The sequence below is a fragment of the Venturia canescens genome, chromosome 10 (genome assembly GCF_019457755.1).
Source record: "Venturia canescens isolate UGA chromosome 10, ASM1945775v1, whole genome shotgun sequence".
In the NCBI taxonomy this organism is placed as follows: Eukaryota; Metazoa; Arthropoda; class Insecta; order Hymenoptera; family Ichneumonidae; genus Venturia; species Venturia canescens.
In genome coordinates this window covers 15,525,557-15,547,247 of record NC_057430.1, presented here as the reverse complement: position 1 = coordinate 15,547,247, position 21,691 = coordinate 15,525,557, and the positions used below count along the sequence as shown (strand labels likewise).

General features: G+C 47.7%; 1 protein-coding gene across 3 annotated transcripts in view; it reads left to right on the top strand.

Moving 5' to 3' along the window:
* LOC122416704 (circadian locomoter output cycles protein kaput-like) overlaps window positions 1–21,691 on the top strand; it is a 46,486-nt gene that overhangs the window by 3,001 nt on the left and 21,794 nt on the right. For 2 of the 3 annotated variants that reach the window (XM_043429729.1, XM_043429728.1), the window contains exon 1: window positions 10,974–12,646. In XM_043429729.1, coding sequence (XP_043285664.1) covers window positions 12,426–12,646 — 221 coding nt within the window. In that variant the 5' untranslated portion in view covers window positions 10,974–12,425. Of the gene's footprint in view, window positions 1–10,031; window positions 10,131–10,973; window positions 12,647–21,691 lie in introns of those variants that run through there. The other variant, XM_043429730.1, reaches the window with a different exon arrangement.

Here is a 21,691-nt window from a genome sequence, read left to right as displayed (position 1 = left end):
CACACAAAGACTCGCAGTGGCGCCCGAGCTCGCGCTTGGGGCCCCTGACTTTCGTCCTCCGTCTTAGCTCCCCCCGCACTCTCGCCCCTCCGGCCGAGACCTCCGCACCCTGGCGCTGCCATCTGTGAATATATGCGCACATCGAGACTTGCCGTGCGCGCGTGTCTTTGTTCATGAAAAGTGGTGCCCGTGTGACGAGACGCTCCGAGATTTCCTCGCTACAGTTCGGGGCGTTCCCGCAGCGGCTCGGCGGCGATGCAACGATCTCGAACTCGACGATTCGGGTTTGCAATTGTCTTTGACGATGCTCGAGAAAAGAGAGCCTTTCGCTTTTGGGTTTTTTGCCACCATTTTTTTAGCGAATGCTACCGAATGCGGGGGTGAAAAAATCGGGAGAAAAATTCATCGAGCAAGTGACTCGGGAATCGGGACGAGGGAAAATTATTTTCGCTCTCTCCTCGACCGCTCTTCGAGTCCTCTCGCTTCTTTTTCCATTCCACTTGATTCGTGTATTAATAAAACTCGGCGATGGACGCCGATGACAGAAAATTGGAGGAAGGTCCAAAAAAATTCTAATCCTCTTCGACATTCTCCCCGTTTTTATTAGGAAACTGAAAGAATGTCGAGGCTCACGAAAAAGTGAGTGGAAAAATGTAAAATGATGAATGTCGAGCGACGAATCGCGAGAATGAGATAGAAAATAGGCCTGACCGTTTACTTCGCGTGGGTCACGATGGTAACTAGTGAGGCTTCGTCTTGTTAGGAGAGCACGCTCGTCATCGCCTCTGATATGGGTCAGGCGTTCCCCAACGACAAGGTCATTGGCCCAGGCCCCCGCGCGGTCGATAAAACAGCAGCACCGTTCGATAGCCAGCGCGATCTCGCCTCTCTCTTGCTTTCTCGGTCACTCGATCTTCGCTCTCGCCAAGTTGTTCTCCAACGTTGAAAGATGGCGCTCTCGGTACACGAAATCCGAGTTTTCTTCTACAGCCCTGCGGCTAAAATTGATTTCGGCGCTTCCCGAATAAACATCCAATTTATCAGGCGCGCAATCGTTGGACGTTTTTTCCCATCATTTTCTTAGCTCTCCGAATCTTTTTCCCAAAAAAAGGGGAGCTAAAAATAAATTTCTCTTTTTTTATGTTCAATTCGAATGGCTCGAAAAATTCACTTTCGATTTTTTCCTGCTCTATCCTCCCCGGTCTGTCTATGAAACAACTACTCGCCATTTTGCATTCGAAAATATGAACTTTTGACATTCGCACGGCCTGTTGAAATTCCACTCGAAATGAAAACCATGGAAATATAGATTTTCGAATGAACACGAATTCGGGGAAGGAATATTCGGTCAAACACGCAATCTGCTCAACAGTCGATCGGAAATGAGAATTACTCATTTTTCCTACGATCTGACAATTTTCAAAGTTTCGAAATATCGACCGTCCCGCTATTTGGTTATTTGACATTTGAACCCTAACCGTTGATTTAAGGGAGGGCCCCCCCCCCCCCCCCCCTTAAATTGACAGCCGTTCGAGTGATATTCTTCTTCAGAAGCGTTTTTTTTTTTCAAATTCGCTAAAAAAGACGCGAGCAGGTGAAAGCTAGTATAGAAATATTTTAAAAATATTCAAAAAGGGAGCAAAATTGATCGATTCCGAGGGTCACGAAATGATTTCGTTAAATCTAATCGAATCGTGAAATCTGATAATCGTTGAATATTAAGGAGTTTCGGTATAGGCGATACAATGTTGCCATGCTAATCCATGCTAAAAAAATTAAAAAATTCAAAAAGTTCAGAATTTTATAAAATTTGGTGAACATATTCTTTAGTGCCAAATTTGACAATACAAATTTTTTAAGATTTTTCTTCTGCACAGTTATCGAGTAATTGATCACTAAAGTTCACGTGTATAAGCATAGCGTTTCCATAAATATAGGTATACATTCCGGGCATAAGAAATCTGCTTTAATGCGTAATTACTCGATAACTAAGTAGAAGAAAATTTTGAAAAAATTTGTGTTTTCGCACTTGATGTTGAAGAACATTATCACCAAATTTGATCAACTTCTTAACATTTAGACTTTTGTACCGAAACTCCTTAATGAAGAGATGAAAAAAATAATGGGAAAATGAGTAATTGTGGGGAGGAGAAAAATGAGAGTGTGATTTAAGGGGAAGAGGTACGTCGAACGTGTACGAGGATGGAGCGTCGTGACGTATGTAATCAAGTCAGTGGGTCAATAGTTGGAGCTATTATTATTCCAGTGCTCCTTATAATGTCGTACAAAGTCATCGTTATCACGCGACGATAATTTATCGCGGTGACCAAGCTCGTTTTCCATTTTTTCTTCCTTTTTTCCCCTTCTTCGTTTTCTTTTCTTCGTTTTTTTCCCGTGCTCGCGGCGTTGTTTCGCTCGTTCCGCGTGCGCGCAACGATTTTCTTGGAGCGCGCGTCGCGTTGGACTCTGGAAAAATACGAGAGAAACGGAAATGGAGAGAGATTGCTGGAACTCGTGCGCGAAAGCGGAGAAATAACGAAACGCGCTCGCCGCGATTGCGACGCTGTGTCGCGAGCTTTCCGACAACTTCGCAGCGCTTTCTCGAGCGCACTCGCCTCCGGTTTCCCCCCCCCCCCCCCCCCCCCATGCACACTATAGTGCCGATCCAGCCCCGCTCCATTCGAACTCTGATAAGCCTCGAGCCTCGTTCCTCGAATCGAATCTTCCCCCCTCAATGTCGCCGTGAAAAAATCATCCTCGATCCTCTTTCTCGGTTTACGGATTTCCAGTCGCTTCTGTATCTCGGCCCCGAATGTCTGAATCTTATCGGCCGATCGCCCGTTGTAAACACTTGACGAGAGCCGATTGTGATTTTCGGAGAGAAACTTCCTCCCCGCAGACTCCCTCGGCGCTGCATCGAGCCTCAAACTTTCGAACGAAAGGAGCTGTGCGCGCCTCACTTTCGTCCCTGAAATCGCGCGTACAAGGTTTTAACACTCGGGAGTTTGAAAAATTGAAGTAAACATGGAAATAAAAGTCTGATTTAAAAAACGAAGGAAAAGAAAACGTCTGGAAGATGAAAAAGTAAGAAGACAACTTCTGTTCAAACGATCGCGAACAGGAGAAGGAAAAGGGAGGGAAAACGGTCGGACGACGAGTCGCGCGAACGTAATTAGCCCTTAGGATGCTAATAATCGATTAACTGGGTCAGAGGCAAGGTGCCGTACTATTAATCGGCTGAACGAATGCGGGTGCGTATATTTTTAGAGCAGCCTCGCTCTCTAGCGCTACAAAACACGTAGCGGATAATCCTCTCTCCGAGGGAGGCTGTGAGTATGCTCCGTCCAGTAATTACTCCCGTCGCGCACTTGCTCGAGCAAAGTAGCCGTTTTCCCTCCTACTTTTTCGGTCAACTCTACCGACGATCGATCGCGACTCGTTTGACCATGGAGACCTTCGGGACGGAGACCTTGTCATTTTTCATTATCATCGCAATTCCTCATCTTTTTTCCTCGTCGTCTCAAGTTTTGGCTCGACTCTTTTCTTCGTTTCGATTCTTCACGAACTTGGGGAAACAAAATATTCTAAACGCCCCGAAACTTTAACCTTTTTTCGTGGCTCGATCGATGAGCAACGCGAAAAAAATGTTTCTGTCAGTATTGGGCTAAAGAAACGATCGGATCGACGACCAACTTCCGGTAAAACTGGACACTCAAATACCTTTTCTGCTGGGATAAAGCAGTTCGGCCGTGAGATAAATACTAAATTTGGAATTATTTCATTTACGATTTTGAGTTTTCAACACGGTGCCTCGCGGGAGAGCTCTCAATAATATTAATCGTGAAAAAGTAGCACGGTCTTCGAGCTTCGGAAAAGTTTGTATCGTGAAGAAAATTCATCACAGATTTCGTTTCTTTAAAAAAAAAAAGAAAAACATTACCTTGCGCAGCTTTTAAGCAAGAAAACATGAAAAAGCTTTAGTTTTCGACGCGTCGGAAGCGGATGTCAGTCATTACGTTGTACCGCTGGTATAACAGCTGATCGAACTTCGGGCAAAGTCGGGAACCGCGGGAATTTCGTCAAATTTAATTTCGAGGCTGGCTCACGACGTGCTTTCATTCCTCTAGTAGCTTCGCTTTTTGCAACGAAATGACCATTCTTTTTCCTCGGTGGCGTTACACCGATATAAACTTTATGGATTATATGTATTTAAATTGTCGGACACAGTCATTAAAACTAGTCAAGTTGAAGTATGAATGTGATCTTTTATGATATTTTTATAGCATTTTATGAGATTCTTGATGATAAAAATATTCTCAATGCAAGTGTGTTTATTAATTTTATTAATAATTTAAACTTCAATTTGGTCAATCACAGAATGGCCGTTTTTTCGTTCGTTAACATCCCTGTGATTGAATGACGAATTTATAAAAAAAAACGGTCGTCATATCGCTCGGCACCGTGATAATTGCGTCGTCGCATTGAAATATTTTTCAATTACGATTTATTTCGACGCGTCAAATGTAACAAATAAGATTTTTCGCTTAATCTCATTTCCTTCGAATTTGAAATATCTCATTATCCAACTTATCAATCTTCACAAATGAAACTAAATAAAACGGATGACTATGAGCTCGTTTACGTCGTCGATTCGGCGAAGTCTCGAGCACTTACTATTTGCTCAACTTCGTGAATGAAGGTACTTCGGGACTTCACCAATCGAGCGTAAAGTATTCACGCAGACGTAAAAAAAAAAAATTCACTCAAAAAATTGATAAGAGCTTACACAAATCGTAGTAATTTAAACGGTTATTTGTCAGCACGCTTTCGTTATTGATTCGATGAAGTTTCCACTGCTCACTGTTTGTTCAGCAGCTTCCTGAACGAAGTACTCGGCTCTTCACTCAACGATCGTGCGCAAACTTGGCACTCTGATAATGTAAAAAAAACATTTGCTCCAGAAATTGATAAAACTGGCAAATGGAATTTTTATTTTTCGGATTCGACACCCTTGTCGTCGGCTCAATCAGCATTATTTATTATTGTAATACGAAAGTGTAACGAAGCCTCGATAAAACGTGTTTTTCTTCATGTCAAAAGTTCACGAGGTTTATTTAAATAGTATCGATTCGCGGAGGCCGGGAAAGGGGGAGGTTCACAATAAAAAATGAAAGATAGGAGAGGTCAAGCATATCGATTGCTGTTTCTGGGTCCCTTTTTCTCAGTGATTCTCTCCGAAGCTAGGCGCCTAGTTGATATTAAAGGTGCGAGAGGAGGGGGAAGCCCTTCGACAGGGACGCGTTTGGGTCTATTACGTAAAATGAAAAACGTCAATATCGAGGCGCGGTTTCCAATGTCAAGACCTAGGTCAAGGGTTCAGGGGCTGCTGCTGCTGCTGCTGCTCGTTGGAGAGTCGTGCGTGTATAGGCGCATCGATCCGTGCAGGGCTAATTTCATTTCGCAATAATTCAATGGACGGCCACCTGCTCCGGTGGAGTAATGCTGGACGGTGAATGAAAATAGTGGCGGGGCGAACTTTCCGAGGGAGCGAAACTGAGGCTCGGAGGGCTGCGGCGGAGCTTCGAGAGCGAGTGAAATTCGTCGGAACTTTTCGCTTGTTTTTTTCTCTCAATTTCTCACGCCGGAGCGACCGACGAGCTTTCCTCGCTGCACGTGAACTCGGCCGGGGCGCGACGGCGCCCCCCGGAGCTGCCAATCGCGTCGTCGGATTCGAGGGCGAAACGAAAGAGGAAAAAATATTGAAAAGACAAATGCGGAGCCTGACGCGGAACGAAGCGCCACTAAGTTCTTCGACGACGACGCGTTTTTTTCTTTTGTTTTCGCCCGAAATCAAGACCGCAAAGAATAATAACGTTTAAGGAGGGTGGCTAGGGACGATACAATGTTGCCATGCTAAACCATGTTAAATACATTAAAAATTTCAAAATGATAAGAATTTAATAAAATTTGGTGAACATATTCTTTAGAGTTAAATTTGAGAATAGAAATTTTTTAAGATTTTTCTTCTGTACAGTTATCGAGTAATTGATCACTAAAGTTCACGTGTATAAGCATAGCGTTTCCGGGCATAAGAAATCTGCTTTAATGCGTAATTACTCGATAACTAAGCAGAAGAAAATTTTGAAAAAAATTGTGTCTTCGCACTTGATGTTGAAGAACATTATCACCAAATTTCATCAATTTCTTATCAATTTGATGAACGTAGCCACCCTCCTTAATCGCAGACCCCTTGAGATTTTCGCGGTGACGAATCGCGAGAAGAGAAACGCTTCACTCTGCATGGAAACGACGCTGAAGTTTGCAACAACGTTGGAGTTCAACGAAATGAACGAAAAAAATATTTATAATTCATTATTTTTTTATTTCGCGAATTATTGATGTGGCTTGAAAAATAACGAATTGGAAATTGGGCAGGGAACAAAATTGGAGATTTACTGGAACTATTTGAGAGTTTTTTAAAATTATTTCGTTGGACTCCAACGTTGGAAACTTCAGCGTCATGCATGGAAATCGACCTTGCCCTCGACCACGCACTCTTCACTTGGCCTATGCCAAACTTCCCCGCACACTATCGTGTTTATCACCGCGCTCTGATAAAGTCTGTTTGAACTGAGATCACATCGGAGCGCCCCACTAGCTCGGGAAACAGCCTTTTAACTTTGAAATCCACGCAAATGGGGGCGTGCACTCGCCGCAATTTTCACGAGATTTTTGTCCGACTGCGGGACGAACGAAATTCTGGAATTTTGACAGCTCGTCAGTCGAACGCTTGCTCAGCATTTTTTTACGATTTTTCAGAATTCGCTGCACGACGAACGGCGGAGCAAGTTTTCTGGAATCGTGGTCTTTTGTTCTTTGTTTCCTCGTGAATGATAAAGTTGCTCGTGGGAAGTCGAAATTTCCGCATAGAACTCCGCTGGAGCGCTCGGAACGATGTCACATTCGGTTTTCACGCTTTTTCCTTTGTTTGCCTCCATAGAAATCTCTGACATTCATCCGCCTCCGTTTTTTCCCCCTTTTTCTGTGGATTTTCAGTGCGAGGCTTCCCGTCCAGCGGCCACGGTTTTCTTGGCCCGAAAAAACAAGGGAAACGAGAAAACGAGAAAATTTTGTCGCCTTTTAACAAAGATTTTCCAACTTTTTGTCATTTTTGAAATATTTTTTACAAAATCGAAATCAATGACTCTGGTGGAACGTTGAAAACTTGATGGAGGTGCCAACGAAGGAGGGAAAAAGTGACGACGAAATGCAGCTTTTCAGATGATCGATGAAACCGAAATTTTGAGAAAATGCGGTGGCGGCGGGGGGGGGGGGGGGGGGCGAAAAGTAAATTAGCGGTTTGCAAGTTGCGCCTGGTGCGCGGCGTAACGCAGCGCGTCATGAGTTGTTAAATATTTTTGAAGGTATTGCGCTGCGGTGCGAGCTGAAACGAACGTTGAACGATCGCGATGGCCTTGTGAGCCAAATCGGGAAGCCACCGATACGAGAGCTCATTAAGAAACGTTCTATCGAGACGTTTCGTTTTTTTTTCTTTTTTTTTTCATTTTCATTGTTTTTTTTTTCGAGTGAGATACACCGTATGAAACAGTAATTCGGCCTCGAAACATCGCGAGACTGCTCGCGCTTTGAACGCTTTTTCCATTAACGAATCCAGACTCGAGCTGAGCGGTGAATTCACTCACACAATATAATCGGAAAAATCAATTTATTGCTGGAAAGTATGATCTTCGCGCTGTTGCTCCTCGCTTGTGTTTTTTTTTGAAAAATTCAATTGTTTTATAAATTTGAATCGAACGCGAATAGTCACTCAGCTTCGGTCTCGCTTCCGTTGGCTTTGTTTAGCTTCGTTTCGTTTCGTTTGAGCTTGTTTGGCTTCGTTTGGCTTCGAATTGAGTGATTTCGTTACAAAGGTCACTGGAAGGAGAAAAAATATTCAAAGATCTCCCAATATTTCGTTTCCCGTTGACTTTTTTGGGGCTCCCAAGCGGATGTAGCGCCTCGAGTAAATCAAGCTCGATTCCAATGCCCCTGGATTATTGAATAACACAGAATCAATAAAAATAGTGAAAAAGGGAGAAAAAAAGCGATCGGAATTAGCGGGCTGCATGGCAGCGGTGATTTATCGCAGATTGCACTATCTCAGTCGCACAAAGTGACTCTTTGAATCGGAGCTTGATATTGGCAAGCCAGAAAAATACGCGTGCGATTGAAGCAGCTGTATCTCGGTACGTGGAAGCGACGCGGAGATGAATTTTAATCGCGGCCAATGTGGAGAGTCCCCCCGCGGCGGCGAGAGTATCTCGAACCGCGACGAGAAAGAGGAGCAACGGGACCGCGGTGGTTGCTGGGCGGGGGGAACAAAAAGTTGCACCGTCGTACATATTCGCATCTTAACGACGCTGACGACCTTTTCGAGTATTTTAAAAAGCGAGCAAAAGCGTGAATTTTTATTCCTCCCAAAATCGGCCGAGCTCCATCGGCCCGTAAAAAGTCTATCTCTAAATAACAACCTCGTTGGATTTCCTGTCAGAATCCGTAAAAAACAAGCCAATCGAACGAGGCGTCATAGCTCGAAATAATAAAAATTCTCATTTCGTAACAGCGCGATTCGCTCCGTGAAATTTTCGAGCCCGATAATCCCTCGAACAATCTGCTCCCGTGTCGAGTCCAACAATCCCCGACAATAGACAATCTCCCGGCTCCTATTTACACGGCCGAGCGTGTATTACTCCCGCGCAGAGATTGCCTCGCACGACTGATTACACGAGTGATACGATTCTCAAGGCCATCAGTCGAAACGCAACGAGATGTAAGCGCGCGCGTCTTTGTAGGACGGACAAAGAAGAAAGCCTGTGTTTTTCCCCTTTTTCTCCCCCCCTCTCCCCGAGCAGCCAGCCGTTGACCGGATTCCGGTTAATTATTCTTTTGAAACGACGATGACACTTCAATGCAAATAGGTCACGGATCTCCTCTGGTCTCTCGACTTTTCATGCACACGAGAAAAATCTGCCCCTCCGAAGACTCGCGACGAATATCGCTCGAGTCGTCGCACTTATTTATGAAATGAAAAGCAAGGATTCGAGATTGAAATTTTTCCTCGATGGGACCCCGATCCGAGCAGAACTCCTGCATGCTAGTCAAATGAGCGCTAAATTTTCAAAACGCTTCTAGACCAAATTTAACGTACCGATTAAATGTATTGTTAGTGGATTTGCATTAGAGCATATCTTATTAAGATGTAAAAATATTAAAAACGCTAGTTTTGCAAAAGCTAGCGTTTTTACAAAAAAAGAAATGCAAATTTCCACGGTGACACATTTTCACTGGTATTTTTCAATGAATTATCTGCGTTTTTTCACCGATTTTATTGCAACGAGTCTCATTTTGTTCGTCAACTGGTCCTCTGTGAATTCACCACAAAAGTTTTTTTTTAATTCGTAGAGGATCAGTTGAGGAACAAAATGAGACTTGGTGCAATAAAATCGGTCAAAAAATACAGACGATTCTTTGAAAAATAGCTGTGAAAATGTGTCATTATGGAAATGTACATCTGTCAGTTGATAATTTTGCAAAACTATCGTTTTAAATATTTTTTCACGTTAGTAAAATAACTATGCTGAAGTTTGCAACGTTGGACTTCAACGAAATGAACGAAAAAAAGATTTATAATTCATTATTTTTTTATTTCACGAATTATTGATGTGGCTTGAAAAATTACGAATTGGAAATTCGGCAGGGAACAAGATTGGAGATTTACTGGAATTATTTGAGAGTTTTTTTAGATCATTTCGTTGGACTCCAACGTTGGAAATTTCAGCGTCATAGTAAAATATGCTTGAATACATATCTACTAACAATAAGTTTAATCGGTACGTTGAACTTGGTCTAAAAGCGCTTTGAAAATTTAGCACTCATTTGAACACTAGCATGCAGTGCAGAAGTTACCTTAAAGCCTCACGGTTTTGTAGCCTTTTCTCACTGACTTTTCTCTCTCTCTCTCTTCTGCTTAGATAACTTCAACGCTGTAAAATGAAGGACGAAGTCGAGGAGGAAGAGACCCTGGTCTCGGCCCCATCGGTCTCCGCTCCGGAGAGCAACGCTGCAGCATGGTGAGTCCGTTTTTCTGTTTGCAGGGCGACCCCTCGTGTCGAAAACTCGCGAAATGGGTATTTTCGTTCGGAGGCTTGGTCGAGCTTGAAATCGCTGGAAAAATCGGTTTTTTTATTAGTTTTTTTGGCGTTTATGCTTTTTCGGGCAGGAATTGGGAGAAAAGTTGTGAATCGTGGAGAAAAAATGGGAGGAAAAGGCGCGAATGTGTTCGGACTTGGAAAAACGTTTTTTTCATTACGTCTCACAAAATAGGAAACAATATTTTTTTGTTGTGTTTGAGCTTTTGAGTTTCGTCGACGAAGAGTTATCTCGAATAATAAAACAAGCTTTTTCCACCTTTTTGGGAGACGCTTGGACTCGCTCGAATTGAAAATAATTGGAAATGCGAATTGTAACTATTTGAAAGTTTGTTCCCCCCCCAAAAACGTTCGGTCGCATTCGAAGTCCAACGATCGAGCTAATTTTTCTAAAGCTCTCAGAATTCGAGCAGAAAAATTGAGCTTCTAATTGTTTCGTGAAAGTAATTGACAAAAATAAACAAATTTTTTAGTCGAATCGGTACGAAGAACGTGAAAAAAGAGGGGAGCGAGTCGAGGCATGGAAAAGAGGCAAATTGCGAGGATTCGTTGACGATGAGCCGTTGTGAATCTCGCGTTGAACGGTCCCGCGGTGACAACGAGATAGAAAATCTCGTTGACGACGCTGGCGGCGGCGTGTGACGACGTTGTGATTTGCGATGAGGAATGAACGTCGGCGGTGTACGCCGAGCGGCAGCGAATGCCGGGCGTCGGGAGAGTGGGTTTGGTGGGGGAAGCCGGCAGCCGCCAGTCTGCGGTTGACCGCCGAAGCGAGCGAGTCGCATGCGCCCGTTGCTCCGTGTCGCGTCGCGCCACTTTTCTCTCTTGCTCGTGAGCTCGTGTCTTTCGTGTTTGTTTATTATCACAGGGGCGTTGCGATTCAAGGGCATATTCGCGGTGTTCGCGCGCTCGACGGAATCGTCGATTTCTTCGAAAGTGTAATGAAAGGAAACAAATTTTTTGCTCCCGTCGTTTGTTCGCGGTCGAGCGAGCACGGCGAGTGATCGAATCGACCTTCAACGCGGTTTGTTTACGAAAAAACGTCCGAACAAAGAAGAGCCGGTTATACAGCTCGCCGGCGATCGAGCCTCGACGAACGCCCAACCGCCAACGTACTTTTCGTGTTTACCCTCGTTCCCAAAACAACGGAACTCCGGAGGCGTTCTTTCCGAGGCACAACATCGGGACGGCCGAATACTCAACGGTTTCCTGGAGCCAGGGACTCGGAACTGTTGCGCCTTGTCAAGGTCAAGAGTCGGAGGTCGCGATCGAAGCGGAGGCGTCACGAGGCACGACGTTTTCGCGGTTTTTAATTCGATAAGCTTCTGCGTGCTTTGTGGCGGGGCAGCAGCGCGCCGGAGCCCCTTGAGTTTGGGCCTCGTTCGAGCAGCTGTTCACATCGAGACATGACAACTCAATCGAACTCGAAAAAACCGAATGATTGGTGAGAAAAAAATACGAGCGCGATCGCACTTCTGCTTCGCACGATCGTGAAAAAACAAGCTTTTTATCAGTGCATGCGCGCGTCTTTTCATCGATACGAGTCGTCCTCCCCAGACGTAAAGCGAACCGGAGCGATTCGTGCGGTACGGCGGAGAGTCGCCTAAAACCGAACGTTTTTCTCGCGCGAGCCACCGACTCCTGAGCCACCTCGCACGAGTCTCGTCGATTCGGAGCTCCTACGCTTATCAGTCAGTGCGTGCATTCGCGTCGTGTTGGTGTCTGATAATGCTAATCGATGAGAGACCGATAAGAGCAGCGAGCTAAAAAGCGGCCGGTTGTCTCGGCGCGCGATTCGAGTCCCCCCGAAATTGCATCCCAGTCTCCTCGCAGCGACGAGGACGGAAGAGGAAACCTCGGGAAAAGTCGATCCGCAAAGACAACGAAACTGAGACGAAGCGGGTAAAGGAAACAACGAGGAGCCACTCGGACGGAGGATACGCGAAGACGAGGAAGAAATGCCCGCGACTAATAACCGCCCCGTTCGCCGTGACGACGGTACGCGCGCACTTTTAACGGACAACATTAACCGATGGGCAATGTCGACGGGCGCAAAAACTCGTTCGCAAAGCGGCTTCGATAATTCTCCGGCTTTCCAGCGATAAGGAACTCTCCCTTCGAAGCAAAAGTCCCTTTCGCCGCGTCTCTGGCAGCGAGGCGACCCCCCGCGCGGGTCGAGAGGAAATCGCGAACAGTCGACTCGAAGAGAGCACGAAAATGTGGCCTCACGAGAGACACCAACATTACAGGCTCCCCGGAGCCGCGGAAGCTCACGAGCACCACCTCAACCAGCAGCAGCACGGGATGCAGCTCCTCGCGAGTTCCTCGATGTGCGAATCGACCGGTCTCCTCGTGTCCAGCCACGCTCGGGAGCAGCATCAGGAGCGAATGCAGCGAGGGCAGTTTTGCCAGCAGCCGATGGCGCCGCCGGGCCCGAGGTCAGTCCCGGGTTCTCACATTATTCCCGTCTGTAATAAAAATCGATTCTCAAGAAAGGGACCAGATTTTTAGCCAATTGCGGAGCTCCCGAGGAGAGCTCTCGGAGTACAAAAAGCTCGTTTTTCTCGGAACCCGAATTTTCTCGAGAATCCCAACTCCGTTGAGCCCCCGCGGAGAGCTTCGCGCGAGAAAAGCCCCGGGACACAAAGCGCGCTCGCGAATCTCCCGAGCGTCGAGTCTAAAAGCGCCTTTTTATCGAGATCGAGGGCCAAGTGGGGGGGCGGCGTCTCGGACCTCGGCGCTGGGGAGCGTCGGCAGGTATTTTTCGAGAAAAGGGGGTCATCGACCCAGACTTGAGCCAGGGAAAGAGCGGAGGCTAAGCTCCTTTCCGCGGGTGGCTGCTCCCCGGCTCCTCGCCTCGACCTCCCGGAGGCTCTCGCGAAAATACGAATTTTAAATTCGCCGCTTCCTCCCCGCGAGTCGAGATCGAGCCCGGAGTCGTTACTCACCGCCTTAATTGGCGTCGTTATTTACCTTTTTTTATTCCCATTACCGGTATTTACTGTCCTCCCTTCCGAATATTATTCCTCCGTCGAGATCGATGCTTTCGCGTCTCCTTCCAATCCCCCAACTTTGCAGACGCGAATCTTTCCTCTCCTCCCCCCACGTTTTATTTGGATTCTTTGCTCGCTGTGAGCTGTCTCTCGGCCTCTTGTACAGTTAACCAGCCAGACAGACTGACGCGATTCTCGGCTCGCGAGGCGAGCACGCAAACCCGAGAATCTTCGCTCGCTATATCGTCGTCGGCGTCCTCTCGTATACGCAACAAAAATTGCCCCGCCGCTCCGCACTCCTTCGCGCTCTCGCTCCGAGCCCGATGCCCTTGAGATTCGAGTCCGTCCACTTCGCAAAATCATTTGGATGCTGCTTACGCAATCTCCGCTACGAATCTTCCCATTTTCATCTCCGAGCCCCCCGCTAGGCTCGGCCTTCTCTCTTACACTCGAGAGCAATATCGTTGAACGGCCGCCCGGTTATTTAGCGGCGTATTTAGCAATAATTCCAGACAACGGGAACTCGGGGGACCAAATGGATTCGGCGATCGAGTCAATCTCGTTTCTTCTTCGCGGGAGCGATTTCTCTCTCTTTCGCCGAGCCGGCTCCATCCTCGCTTCTTTAGTTGTTGTTGTTTTTCGCTGGCGGGGGCTTCGGCGCGGGCGCGGACCGTGTCGCTTCGCGTCCGGCTGCTCTTTCGCCGGTTTTAATCGCCCGGGAGCGTTTCTCTGGGCGGGAAATGAGCGAGAATCCTTTCGTTCCCTTCGCGATTGGAAAATACTGGAATTTCGTTACGCGCCTCGTCCCCCGGCTGCGGGAACCAAACTCTCGGGTTATTCGATCGAACATACAACGGCTCTCGCTTGCTTTTTCCTACTGGCTCGATTCTCGTTTGCCGCGAGCGCCTCGAATCGGAGTCAAGCTTTTAACGAAATTGAGACAAATTTCCGCCGCTCCGCGATTCGACGCGGGGACTCGGATCCCCGGCGTGCCGTTCGCCCACGTATTTTTTTCAATCTTTTCATGCTCCCGTAACAAAGCTTCCCTTTTTGTCTCGCTGGTATGGATCGCGACGGCGAAGCTCCTGACAGCTTTTCACCCGCGAGCACTGCAAATCCGCGGGAAAAGCTTGGAGCTCGACGACAAAGCTGTCCCGCCGTGCTCTCCTGTTTGTCCTCGGCGATGCAGGAAAATGTACAAGAGAAGAGCCGCAGCCACTTCCTCGCCTCCCACGTCCAACCGTCCCCCTCGAAAGACTCGTCCAATCCGCCAACTTGAGTCTTCCAATCAAGATAATCCTCGCCCGCGAGAGCACCGAGCGAAACAGATTTCGGGAAAATTTCGTTCGAATGAATATGCATACCCACACACGTAATCCTTCCCACGCGGTCGCGCGACGCGGCTCCCGCTAATTCAGTTTCTCTGGGACAGTTTTAGCTACGACGGCGCTCGTCGCCCACGCACGTCTCACCCCTATCTTCGCCTCTCCTTCTCGGCCTCCCCCCGGCTCTCGCTTCGCTCGCCCGCCGCGAATCCACGCTATTTTCGTGGTCCAACTCGCCCCTTATCTTCGTATCTGTTCAACAGGTGTAACCGAGTGTACACATCGTTCTATTTTGACAGGCTGTTCAGTGTCAAATAAACGTCGAAATTCTATGAAAAGGAAGAGAACGAATTTGGTATTTTTAGAGGGAAATAAATTTCGTTTGATCGATGTTTTAAGCTTTATTTTTATTTGAGTTTAAATCTCGAAGTTTTTTTCGACTCTCGTTCGGGTTTTTGTTCCATTTCATTTTGTGAAGAATCCTCCTGGCGCTGCGACGACGATCCTCCGGCAGGAAAAAGCGTCTTTCTCGTCACCCACGCCCGTCCAGCTCTTTAAGGCACTCCCCCCACGATCCTCCGCCTGAAAAATCGTCTCAAAGAGCAGCCGCGAGACGGCCTCCCCCACACAAAGTCGGAGCCAGATATATTCCTCTCGTTTTAATCGCCAGCTTCCTCCTCGGTCTTGACCCTCGACCCGGGCACCGGCCTCGTTTTCTTCCGGTCGAAAATCTCTTTGAGACGTTTCTTCAACCCCGGCGACTTGAAAAAGACGACGTTGAAGTTTGCAACGTCCGAGTCCAACGAAATGAAGGAAAAAAACGTTTGTAATTCACCAATTAGTTTTTATTTCCCGAAATATCGGGGTGCAACTTGAAAAACTACGAATTTCAATTTGTCAGCCAACAAAATTGGAGAATTACTGGAATCATTACGGGTTTTTTTACATCATTTCGTTGGACTCCAACGTCGCAAACTTCAGCGTCATTGAAAAAGTATTTAAAATGAGAATGAAAAATTGTAACTCCCCCCAAAAATAATGTACGCTCTGAAAAATATGGCTCGTGGGAACGCGGCGAATGCCGAAGAAATGAGCGTCCCGAAGACGGGCTTTTGGGGAGTTTTGAAAAACGCGAGGATGTCGAGAGAGCGTCGTTTGGTCTTGAGCCTCGACTTGAATATTTATGAATAACGTTTGGAGTCTGTGACGTCCAGCGACTCCAAAGTCGTCCGGTGGAGGCGTCACTTTCGACTCTAATTTCGTCATTCCAAAGCAACTGTTGAATGAACCTCGCGAAAGATGAATGGGTTATACGTTCGCTATTCAGAGAGTATCGCGCGTCTTGTTTAAAATTTGGACGTACACGAGGGGAGATCGTGTGGGAGCGTTTGCTGCTAGGATTTTTGACCGTGCCCCGACTGCGGAATGAGTCGGTCGAGGGGGGGATTTTGGTGACTGAAAAATCGATTTGGGGGGATCGGAGCTGCGCGTGGTTTTTCCGCGGTTGAGAGAAAAATGGGGCTCGGCAGGGCTCTTGGCGGCGCTCGAAACCCCTGCGAATCCCGCTCGATCCTGGCCCGCCTCGAAACGCTTCTTCTTCGATAGAATCTCCGCAAGCTTCTGCACACTCAGCCCGGCCGAGTTGAATAGAATTTTTGTTGTTTGACCTCTTTGGGTGACCGTCCGGCTGTAGTCGAGCGTCGACTCGCCTCGACATTATTCTGGCCTTGAACTCGCCTCGGTATGCCGCCGCGCGCGTACCACTCGCCGAATGATTCTGTTTGTCTCTAGTTTAGTGAGCGGGCGCTTCGGTAAACACGAACGATTCTCGCCCGCTCCGCGCTCCCTCCATCTCGCGACGAAGACCCTGCTGCTGCTTTTTCTCTCTTTTACGCGGCTCTCAACGGCTAACAGCTCCGAGACGAATTATAATTCGATGTTCTCGCTACTCTTTTCGGATGTTCCCGCTTTTTTTTCTCCCGCGCCCAAATAATGCGGGAACTGAGCGAGCCTCGCCGCTGGATTTGTTGGAAAAACCTTCGGAATGGTCGGAACCCTTCCGCTTGGAACGGACGAGCATTACGCTGCGATATATTTCGGCGACACGGGATCGCGCTTAACGAGTTTTAGATCTGGATTTAATTATGGTAATTAGCTCGAAAAACTTGAGTTTCTCCATGTGTCAGAGTAACTCAACTTTCGGACGATTCGGGTGGGGAAGGAGAGGAGAGAACTTCCTCGTGACTGATCCGGACAGTTCTATCGTCGGTTGGCCTGCGCCTCGTCTCGAGCTTCGACATTGAGCTCCGTTTTCGGGCTGCTCCAGCTGCGGGCCCGATGATTCGTGGTTAGCAGATGCTCCGTCGCCGGATTGACACTTTGTTAGCGAGCGTCTGATCCGCGGGCCCAGCTGAGAGATCGAGGGCCGTTTTGCCGCTGGGTTATCTCCTCGGGAGGCAAAAGTTTCGAGAATATTCGAAAAAACCGGTTTTTCTTAAAAATTTTTGTACTCGTGCATTTTGACTCGCTGAGGACGAATGAGGAAACTCAAAGTTGACGCAAATGTCATTCTCGAAATTGGGATTCAAAAGAATTACCAAAAAATTCATTTTCGGAAGGTTTTCCTCCGTTATTTCGATAAATATTGATCCCAGAGAAAAATGTTTCCTACAAAAGTTGTAGAATACAGAGTAATACACGTTTTATGTCCCATACAGTTTTCGTCTACACCCATTATTTTTCGAGAAAAATGGGATAAATGAAAATTTCGAGGGAATGAGCTCTCCGAAGCCTTATCGACGGAAAGTAAGTGACATTTCGCGAGAGAACAAAAAAAACGAATGTCTGGTTGGTTTGAAAGGCGAAAGGAGGGAATGAGAGTGTTGCGACATCGGACGCGAGACCGAGGCCGTTCGAAAAAACAAAGGAACGAGAGCGGACGAGCGTATGGAAATCCACGGGGAAGTCGAGCGCAGAATAAATCTCGTATCTTTTGTCCCGCGCGAGGCTTCGCCACGGGATTCGCAGGGGACGATTTCACGGTCGATTCCACGTACAATGTGATAATTGTGCGGTGCCGGTGCGCGATGGATGCGAAGTTGTGCGCAGACCGCGATATCGAATATTAATCGCCGGCTGCTCTCAGCGTCCCATCCGTTCCCACAACAATAACAAATGTCGCGCGCCTCAAATGCCGTTGCAATAGAAACCAGGCGGGGGAGGAAGAGTCGCCCGCGGGAAGTTGGCGGGGGCGGTGAGCTCGGGGGATTGGTGCGAGAGCGCGGCGAGGCGGCGCACGCGCCTCGAGTTCAGCGGCGCCGAGAGACTCGCCCTGGACCCGGCACCCCGCTGCGCTTATTTTCGCCACTGTTCCCCGCGCGCCGAGTCTCCGGTGCGAAGCCGCCCGGCGTCGCCGTCGTTTCGCCAAGCGCGCCAAACTCCCGCGCAACGCTTTTCCCCCGCGATATTTTCCCAAAGCGTTTGCCGCCTTCACGCGCTCCCGCGTGCTGCCTCCGGCGCCGCGCCTCATCTCCGATTCTCCGCCGGACCGCGGCGACGTCGCCGCCGGCTCGACCCCGGTGTCCTCTACCTAGGACATTGCGTTTCTCGTTGCTCGCCCCGGTCTTGGCACTCGCGAAGCAACGTCACGCTCGGCGCGAGGGCATCGCGCGGCCACCAAACCAGTGTGGAAACTGCCCTCGACGGCGGCCAGGAAGCGAGCGGCTCCGCGGGCAAGACAACGTCTCCGAGCGAGCTCATTTCCCTAACGCCTCCCCCCCCACTCATCAAAACATTCCCACAACTCGTAATCGGGACGCCAAACCTCTCATTATCCTTCACAAACTGCCCACAGTCCGGCCCGAGATTAGTTTCAGCGATAATTACAGGCTTGGGAGAGTTTGAGGGAGAAACGCTCGTTCGTCAATCGCCCAGAGCCCCATTGAGCGGCCTGCGACGAGTCTTCGCTCCTTTGGCACACTCGAGCGTGATGAATAGCGCGCTGCTTTTTTCTTTTTCTCCTTAACGTGTAATATTTCTTGTCCTTTTAGTTTTCTCTCTCTCTCTCTCTCTCTCTCTCTCTCTGTTTTTTTTTCTTAACGTATGTGAGATACGCGGCCTTGTAATTCCACGACGCAATGCTGTCGTCGCAAGACCTCAGTCAATACGGCCGTGGATCGCTCGCGTAACACGTACATTTTGATGTATCTGTGTGCACACGTGTGCTATAGATAGAAATTTTATCTACAGTCGTCATTAAGCTTCCTGACGCGCACTTTCCATTCTCGAATGATCGATACACTCGTTCTTTCCTCTTTTTTTTCGTCCCGATTCTCCTTTCCGAAGCTCGCTATTCCTCGCTCCGCATCGGTCCTCTGACGAGGAAAACAACTTTTTGTTCTCCATTTTTTTTAGCCAGCTCAACCTCGCGGCTGCTCTTTATTTGCCGCTCACTGCCAGCGACGGTTTCAATATTTTCGACACCTCATTCCTTCGTCGTGTTCTCCTGTTTACTTGTGCCGGAAAAAAAGTGCGGCCCACCTGCCAGTCAACGTTGCTCCGTCGCTGAGCTTCCTCACCGCGTTTTTCCGTACTCGAGAAAACGTAAAACACACACGGAAAATCGCGTGACTCGAACCCTTCAACCGGCTCCTGGAATCCCAGCTGGCCTCGCAAACGCGACTATTTTTTCGAGGAGACTCAACATTCCGCGGTGAGCAGCGGCCGTCACCAGGCTCAACGAAACTCGATTATTCGCGAATTTTACTTCGCCGATTATTTCACCGTGGAAACTCCAAGATCAATGAAATTTTCTAATCAACTTCGATAAACGAACGTTCTTACTCGAATAACAAACGAAACTGAATAAAAGCGAGAACGAGAATCGATTTCGGACCGGAAAATTCAAGAGTCGAGTCGCTCTCGAGCGAACTCATCCAAACGACGCTTTTCAACGCGCGAAAAATGTCTCGAAAATTTTATTTCTCTACAGTTTATTGAGACAAACGATCAGCTTCTTTCTTATCGATTAAAATTGAACGACGAGGCTGGTTCCTGCTGGAGGATCCGTGCGTGGAATTCGACTTCTCTTAAACACTGACGTCATTGCCTCAATTTTCACAATTGGTTAAACACAGCAAGAAAATTCTTTTGTTATGCTAATTTTCAGTATCGAAAAAACACCTGGTGTGCCCAGAACGAAGCATCGGCCGGTTCTCCCAAGATAAAGATAAATAAAACGAACTCATTTCCCTGTTGACTCTCAAACGAATAGAATCTTCAGAATTCGAAAAATAACGATTTTTTTCGATCACGAATTTTTCGTTCGTTGGCTCATCGAACTATCGTTCTCGGTTGACGAATTGTACCTGACAACAAATGGAACATTTTATTTTTAATCCATTTTTTATTGATTATTCAACAGGCGGAATTTTACTATTAATTTGTACGAGACTCTTGCACAATTAGCAAATAATGGGTTTTGACATTCTTTCGAAAAGATAAAACTTGGATCGAGGCTTCTTCATTTCGAAATCTCCAAAATTATTATCATTTTTATTTAATGACATTTCCGCGTCGATCTCCCGCTTTGAGAAACTCCAAAAGTCAAATTTCTCTTCTAAAGATCGTCGCCCTCGATGCTACTTCCGCGCAATTCGTACGAGATAAATTTCGTCGCGCCTCGTTCCGATTTAAAAACCCTCGTTCCCCGGCCCAAGTGGATTTCGCAGGCGTCCAGACCCCCCAAAAGACTTCTCGCTCCGCGAGTTTCGAAAAGCTCGTCTTCCCGTCGCGATTCCGCCCTCAAATCTCACCGGTCTCAGTTCCTTATCACCTTCGTGGAAGCCAGCTCCTACGTTGTTTAGTCTCGCGAAAGTGCAAGCGCAGCAGCGTTTCTCGAGAGCGCAACGCGGTCTTACTTTGTCCGCAATCCGCAAGGTTGACGTAACCGCGGGCTCAATGGAGTGCGAGAAAAGGAGGGGAAAAATGTGAGCGCGGATGAGGGAGCTTGCCGGGCGTTTGAAAGCCGCGAATAATGCCCCGTGCGACGTGTCCGCACCGTTTTTTATGTACACAGGCAGCAGCGCATACAGTTTTTTTCATATCTTTGTGCCCCCCTCGTATTTGTACAGATATAGATTAACGCGGAGGAAGAAAAGCTGAGAGACGCTTGCGCAACAGGTTCTAAGGGCCTACCTCAACGCGCCCCGGCGCGATTCCTCAGCCTCGTCCTACCGCAACGTCCGTCGTTGTGACTGCTGCCGCAGCGTCGCCTCGCCTCGTGCTCCTCGTCTCGTCATTTTTTTCCTCATTCCACGCACGTCATCCAGCTTTTTCTCGAGCTCGATGCACTTGGTAGGATTAATCGATGGGCTCGGATCCTCGCTTCTTTTTCTGCAACGCAAGCCGCCCTTCCTCGGCCTCCTGGTTCCGGGGGGCTCGGCTCCTGCTCGGGGATACGGAAAAAGTTGCTTTTTCGCTCTCGGCACGCGGCCAGATCCGAAATTAGCGTATTTTCTTCAAATTCCACGTTTCTATTCGCAGCTCGTCGATTCCCGATATTTTTTCGGCTCCTTCGATTTCTCGATGGAATCGTTGATTATAAATGGTGCCAACGAGGCGCTCCCTGGCCGATATGACGCTGAAGTTTCCAACGTTTGAGTCCAACGAAATGATCGAAAAAAACTCCAATAATTCCAGTAATTCTCCTATTTTGTTCCCTGCCAAATTTCCGATTCGTAGTTTTTCAAGCTGCACCAACGATTCGTGAAATAAATAATTGGTGAATTAGAGACGTTTTTTTCCTTCATTTCGTTGGACCACAACGTTGGAAACTTCAGCGCGTCGTTGGCCGATCTAGAGTCCCCGTCGCCTTTGAAAAGCCACTTTGTGCACTCCTCGCCTCATCGATTATCGAACGAACTTGGTAACAAAATTGTTTCGACAAAGTGAAACTTGTTTTATAATTACTGGCACACCCATTGGAATTCGTGATGAAAGAAAAGTGCACAAATAAAGCTTGCCAGAGAGCGAGTCTCGAGAGTGCTACGCAGTTGCGGCCTCGCACTCGTGTTACGCGCAGTGCCACGCTGCAGTGAGGAACACGTATAGTGCATGTAATTACGGAAAATTACACGCTTCCTACTTGCACGTACCGGGCGGCGAG